The following is a 6877-nucleotide window of genomic DNA, read 5'->3' on the forward strand; positions in this document are numbered from 1 at the left end:
TCTCTTGCCTTTCACAACTGGGCACCCAGGAACAGGAAAGCAGGGAAAGAAAGGGCGCCTCTGTCAGCCTGCCTTGTCACATGTGGGCAGCTATCAGGACTGGCCACTGGGTGGCGTATGGTCACCAAGGTTTCCCAGTTCTCTGCTGTCCAGAGCCCTGTAAGTCATCCTTCCTTCTGATGCATGGCCTTAGAAGGCAGAAGAAAGGTGCCAAGTCAGGATGGCAGGCGGAGGTCAGTGAGAAATGCTGACTTTGGGCTGTAAATCAGTGTGTGGACCCAGAGCTCCCAGGAGCTAAGCAGGAAGAAGCATTCTAAAGCACAAGTCTTTCCAGCCATTTTTCACTCTGGGGCATGGCCAGCCTGAGGTTTGGTAAGGATGTCTAATGTCTTCTCAGAGGACTGGGTCTGGCAGCAGACTTTTCTGTGCTGTTCTTGTCTCCAGGACTCCTCCCTCAGATGGTTTTCCCTGTACTCCTCTGGCCACATTTCTCAGGATCATCTCCACCTACCTCTCGCCTCCCTGTGGTTTTATCTGCCCTGCTCCCCTGCTGCATCCATTCCCTTTTCTCCCCGCCGCACCCCGTGTGCACTTGGACATGCACACATATGCACACATGCACATATTCTCTCCTCCCCTGAGTCCTTGTGGTTTTAAAGTGCTGATACTAATCAGATTTGCATTGACTTATTGTCAAAGTAGCTTTTCATGTTCCTCTGAGGCTCTTGGGAGTTACCATCAAGATTTGGATCTTGGCCCTAAGCCCTGCTGGCTTGTCCACATTGGCAGCCCATGGACTGAAAACAAAAGGTCTTTTGCCAGCCTATTACCAATGAAGGCTTCTCCTCAGTTTAGTTCTTGTCTTTTCAAAATAAAGAACTGAGCCAAGAAACACAGGCAGCTAAAACAGTTTACTTAGCAAAAGCAAAGCAGAGAGTACACTCCAGGCAGCTTGCAGTGGGTGTTCCAAAGGGAGGCAGATAGAAGCCCACTGGGTTCTGCCTTAGGGATTTAAAGACTTTTAAGGTTCCTCCCTCTTGTGATGCCATTGTAAAGTCCCTTCCCTTGAGCCCATCTTCCTTTCATCTCACTACTGAGAATGGCTCAAGATGTCCCTGCAGTTTTTCCTTCCACATTCACCAGCGTGTTTGTTGTTGGCCATGGGTGAGCATGGCACTTTCCCCAGGATCTCAACTTTTGAGGAGCCCAACTGCTGCTCTGAGGGTGCTGGGCTGTAAAAGATGGGCTCTGAGCATCAGAAAACAGCACCAGAATGCAGCTGCGGTTCTCCTCTGTCACCCCATGTCTAACCCCTTGCCTACCCCACCAGAGCCCAGCTGGGCAACCAGTCGCTCCATCAGAGGGCCACCTGAAAAGAAGACTTGTGCCCAGGGCTCACAGCAGTCCTGAGGAGTAGTATGCTGCTTGTACCTTCCTCTTCCCCTGAGTGGTTGCATGTGGTTAGGTCAGCATTAGGGCCTGAGCCTTGACAGGAGAGACCCACATGACCTAAGAGACACAGAGTCTCTTCCTCTCTGCCCAGAATACACCTTAGGAGGCACATTGGTGCCTATTGGTTTGGGAACATTCTAGTAAACCTGCATTGGTCCACTTCTATGCAGTTTCCCTCTCTTGTAAGACTGTAAACCTCTGTAGAATTGTTGTTCACTCTCCAATTGCCACACGTTCCTACCTGCAGTACTTCCCTGGGCGGCCTTTGGTCCAGAATTTCCTGCACTCCATAAATGACTGGCTGCACAAGCAGCCGAGAAAGAAGATCCCCTATAGTTTCTTTAGAGCTGCTCTGGACAACAGGAAAGAGGTGAGTCTGGCAGGCGCGGGAAGCTCTCGCCAATGTTCTGACAGCTATGGGACTGGAGGGACGGCGCCGAGATTTATTATTATTCCACAGTTTGCGCTAAGTCATTCCACTTACCTCTGATGAGCTGCTCTTCATGGGGCTCTGTAGAATGTCTCACTGAATCCCCTCCCCATACTTCAGGATTTTCATTTAGCAGACAAGAAACCAAGTTGGGGCAGTTACCTAACTTTTCTAGTCTAAGACCCCATCGGGTCTGTCAGTGATTGGGACTAAAATGAAGCATGGAGTCCTATTTTAAGATAGGATCTTACTCTGTATCAAAGGTTACGACCTTGAAACTCACAGCAGTTCACCCGTGTCTGCTTCCCAAATGTAAATATTATAGGGATGAGCCGCCACATTTATTGAAGACACTAGACCAGGCTGGCCTCGAACTCACAGAGATCCGCCTGCCTCTGCCTCCTGAGTGCTGAGATTAAAGGTGTGCACCACCACCACCTGGCAAGACACCAGAGTCTTAACCATAACTCTTGTCTGCTTCCAAGCAGCTTCCTCAGTATGGCCCACAGCAGGGTACCTATTCTTTCTGCTGTCTGCAAAAGCAAGCCACACCCAATAGTCATGCAAAACCACATGCATTTGTAAGGTGTCTAGGCTTGCAGGACCTCTGTGATCAGATCAGCAGTGCTGTTTCAAAGTTAGAACTTGGTGTATGCCATGGGTTCTCAGGTGGGCTAATCTTCTGGTGGATTAAGATGGCAGCGGTGTCCCTTTGAGGTGACAGCCCAGAAGAGGCCTCTTTTGTACAGTGCTCTATGCTGCTGGAAGCTTCCCTTGTCCCCTCCTTCCACCCTTTCTCATCTCTGCTGTGCACTCATGTTCACATGTACCCCTTAGGACGCTGTTCTTGTTGAGAAGGTGAACTGGGTTGGCTGCCAGGGCAGCGAGCCACATTTTCGGGGCTTTCCCTGCTCCCTGTGGGTCCTCTTCCACTTCCTGACTGTGCAGGCAAGTCGGCATAGTGAAACTTATCCACAACAACCAGGTGAGTCCAGGCCTGCTCACCCTGTGCCTCAGACTGCCCTATTCCTCTGTGGGGAGCCCATTGGAATGATCCTGTATTAGGGGCAACTGGTGAGAAAGGGGAGAGAGAGAGAGAGAGAGAGAGAGAGAGAGAGAGAGAGAGAGAGAGAGAGAGAGAGAGAGAGAGAGAGAGAGAGAGAGGAACAGAGAGACAGAGAGCGCTGAGAATGAGGTCCTGGTGGATGGAGGTAGGAGGTTGCCTTCTAAAGGGTTGGAGGTGGCAGAGGAGGGAACATTTATTAGAAGCAGCAGGAAGCAACCCCTGCAGTCTATGGGGTCTGGAAGAGGGAAAGGTGCAGAAAGTGCAGGGAGGCACACCTTCAGGAGAATAAAGTGAGAGCCACAGAGCCCCTTGCTGGGTCAGCATATATGGGAGGGCAGAGTGAGAATCCTGAGGGACATGAAGAACAAGTAGGAAGCACTCATTCCAGTTCAGGATGGACTTCTAAGGGTATCCCAGAGAGGCAGGGCCCACTGGCGAGCCTGAAACAGGTCGGTGGGGAGGATCATAGGACTGGAAGGAGCGCTCTGTCCCCTCCAGCTCTCCGGCCACGTCACATAATCCCAGAGTGTCCCTCTGAAAAATGTAATGACGAGGCCAGAAGAGGAAGAACTGCAGCTTAGGAGCTTTGGAGGAAATGGGACCCCTCTGTAGTGACCCCTGCAGGGGAGAAGTAGGCGAGGCACTGTGCAGGGTGACCCCAGAAGAGAGGAGGAGGACAGGGCAGCCTGTGGCAAGCCATGATGGAGAGGCAGAGACTGGCAACATGAAGGGCCTTTGTGTGGTGTCTCTTTCCCCTCCAGCTGATGGCCAGGAGGTCCTCCAAGCCATGCGGAACTATGTCCGGTTCTTCTTTGGCTGTAGAGACTGCGCTGACCATTTTGAGCAGATGGCTGCTGCCTCTATGCACCGGGTAACAAGTCCCAGAAATGCCGTTCTCTGGCTCTGGACCAGCCACAACAGGGTTAACGCTCGCCTCTCAGGTAAGGAGGGCCGCTTCCAAGGCTGGAGGTGGCATTCTGGGGGTATTCTCACTATCTCCTAAGTGACAGCCCTGTTAACCAGGCCAGTACCGTTAGCCCCATGTCTGGAGGGAACTCCTACCCCGCTCAACCAGGACCCTCTCTGGCTCCTTAGGCTCTCTCCTACCTAGCTCTCCCACCCCCACTGCTTTCTGTTAGTCTTATCCTGCTCACAGGGAGGAGAGAGCAGGGGTTTTCATTCTCATCAGAGAATGGGCTGGAGAGAGACAAGGAGCGTGTTTTCCTCGTTACACTGTTTGCCTTCCCTGCACATGGGAGCCTGGGAGGAAAGCGTTCTGTAGACTGGATACTACCTATCTGGAGCACAGGGAGTACCTCCCAGACAGCCCTAGGGCAGGAGCTGGATGGTGCAGATGCACTTGGTTTCCTCTCCAGCAGCCTCCTAGTAGCATTTAAAAAGAAAACGTGCCTAGCTTCCCTGCCAGCCGCGGCCTCTTCCCTCTCCCCTTGCCTCAGGTCTCCCACCAAATGCTGCAGTGGTGTATCACACTGTGGGCCAGGACTGTGCAGACTGGTCCAGGAGTCCTTTGGGTTTGGGATGGTGCTGGGGATTGAACCTGTGGCCTAGCTCACTGAACTACGTCCCCAAAATCTCCTCTGCCTTCTTTATTTTGAGGCAGAGGCCCAGACTGGCTTTGAATGTGCAGTCCTTCTACCTCATCCCCAGGTAGCTTTGGTTTCTGTTTTGTATCTGTATTTTATCTTCCATCTTTCTAAAGGCTTGTGCAAATTGTATGTGTTCCCTCCCCAGGTGCTCCGAGTGAGGACCCCTACTTCCCCAAGTTGCAGTGGCCACCCCGTGAACTGTGTTTGGCCTGCCATAATGAACTCAATGGACAGCAACCTGTGTGGGACCTAGATGCTACCTTCAACTTTCTCAAGGCTCACTTCTCTCCAGTAAACATTGTCATGGACTCTCCTGCAGCTGGACCAGCAGCCCAGAGGGGTCCCCAGAATCATGAAGCTACCCCAGAGCTGGTAATGGATGCCGTAGAATTGGAGAGCAGAAATTCAGTGCTGGGCCATGAGCGGGCTGCTTCTGCAGAGCCCCCTGGAGCTACTGCCCTAGATGTTCCAGCTGAGAAGCCTGAAGCAAGTGGCCCCCAGGAACTATACACAGGCCTCAGAATGAGTGGAGCTCCAGCAGGGCAGGGCCCTCCTGAGCACGTGGAAGAGCTTCAGAGAGACACGCAGGAACATGCCCAGGGGTGGCAGCACTTGAGCAAGGGAGACACTGGGGCCTTATTGCTGCCCGAGGTGAACCACCTCCAAGGCCCTTCAGAGCTAAGGCGAGGGAGCCGCAGCCCCAAGCAGCTAGCCAGCATACCTGAAGGGGAACCAGAGGCCCGAGCTATACAGGGCCGAGGCCCATGGTTACAGGTTCTGGGAGGGGGTTTTTCCTACCTGGACATTAGCCTCTGTGTGGGGCTCTACTCTGTGTCCTTCATGGGCTTACTAGCCATGTACACCTACTTCAGGGCTAGAATGAGGACCCTGAAGGGCCATGCTAGTCACCACATAGCCTGAACTGTCCAGGAAGAGGCAGGAATGGAGAGTTTTTGGCCCCCTGGCACCTTTGCTTCCCCTCTACTCCTGGTTCCTTTTTCTAGCTTAGGAGAGCAGCAAGTCCAAGAAAGCTAGTTGTTACGTGAACCCGTGGTCTACTGTGAGGGCTCCATAGACCAGACAGGAACAGGGTTCCAGTGTTGTCTGACCAGCATGGGGAAGGGGCAGCCTAAGGCAGGGGTCAGGGGGGGGGTTCTGGGAGGCTCAGGCCCTGGCTTTAGCACCCAATTCCTGTTTTTCAGCTTATGTGAAGTCCTGTCCCATTCCTGCTGAAGTCTCAATGTTTCCTGCTTGGTCTTGGCCTTAAATTGAGGCAGACAAATCCAGAGTTTCCATCCAGAAGAGAGGACCTGGGCTGGGTGGGCTGGAGCGGACCCACTGCATTCTGAGGCTCTGCCTACTTCCCTCCCTCTCAACGTGAAGAAAAAGCAGCATCACTTCTGGCCTACCCAGCCTCAGCGCCTCGGACCTGGGCTGGGTGTGGCTCCAGGAGTGGATCTGGAAGCTTCAGGAAATGATTTTGGCCTCCCAGGTTCAAACTAGAGTTTCTGCTGCAAGGGTGTAGTTTGAGGGTGGTGTGGTTTGGCAGGCTGGGTGGGTGACAGTGGCTGGTCTGTGGGGTGCGGTGCTTACTTGGTGGCAGGGGCAAAGGGGTGGGTGACGCTGGGGTCCAGATAGTCCTGTGCTAGCTGTGAGAGGTAAGCCTTCTCCTCTCTGAGCTGGGACTCTTGTCTTTGATTTTGTTCCCTGAAATCAGTGCTACATGTTGGCTGTGGAAGGTGCTGAGTTGAGAGCAGTGAGGGGAGGGTTTCCTCTTTGAGTTCCACTGCAGGCAGGTAGAGATGGAAAAGTCTAGAACACAAGCTTCATTCCCACGCTCCCCCCACCTGGGAGGGGTGTGGAATAAAATTATTTTTGTTAAGTCACACATAGTGTGTTTGACTTGTTCCCTGGAGACCTACTGCCATAGACCTACAGGTCTGTACTAAACGCGCAGGAGCAGGCCCTCACCTCACTCCCCACAGAGCACTCTTGGGCCCCCTGCCTTGGTGCTGGCCCTGCCACCTCCTACTCTCTGGGTGTTAGAGGAGCCTGTCTGCAGCTGCCACCTTCAGCTCTTCCTCTAGGACTGGCAGGTTTGTTTGTCCGGCCAGCCTGCGCTGACTGGCCAGCCAGGAGGAGTCAGCCTGGATTAGACTTTGCCCCTAATCCAGCCTGCTGGGTTTTACAGGGATCAGAGCAGCTGATAATGAACCTCATTAGGGGGGAGCAGAAGCCTCAATCCGATTTGGGGTTTTCTCTGACATCTTCACTCGGCTCGAATGGCCTCGGCATTGGCGCAGCAGGTGGAATGCCAAGGAC

The 6877-nt window shown here is 53.1% G+C and overlaps 1 protein-coding gene across 2 annotated transcripts in view; it reads left to right on the plus strand.

Annotated features, from left to right (window-relative positions):
• The window catches only part of Qsox1 (quiescin sulfhydryl oxidase 1), a 36819-nt gene extending 30378 nt beyond the window's left edge, over positions 1-6441 (plus strand). The window contains exons 9-13 of one of the 2 annotated variants that reach the window (XM_050135397.1): positions 1700-1822; positions 2720-2867; positions 3710-3889; positions 4701-4927; positions 5758-6441. In XM_050135397.1, coding sequence (XP_049991354.1) covers positions 1700-1822; positions 2720-2867; positions 3710-3889; positions 4701-4927; positions 5758-5766 — 687 coding nt within the window. In that variant the 3' untranslated portion in view covers positions 5767-6441. Of the gene's footprint in view, positions 1-1699; positions 1823-2719; positions 2868-3709; positions 3890-4700; positions 5674-5757 lie in introns of those variants that run through there. The other variant, XM_050135396.1, reaches the window with a different exon arrangement.
• The last annotated feature ends 436 nt before the right edge of the window (positions 6442-6877 follow it).

Source organism: Alexandromys fortis, unplaced genomic scaffold (assembly GCF_014885135.2).
Source record: "Alexandromys fortis isolate MF-2015 unplaced genomic scaffold, M_Fortis_MF-2015_v1.1 scaffold_21, whole genome shotgun sequence".
Classification (NCBI taxonomy): Eukaryota; Metazoa; Chordata; class Mammalia; order Rodentia; family Cricetidae; genus Alexandromys; species Alexandromys fortis.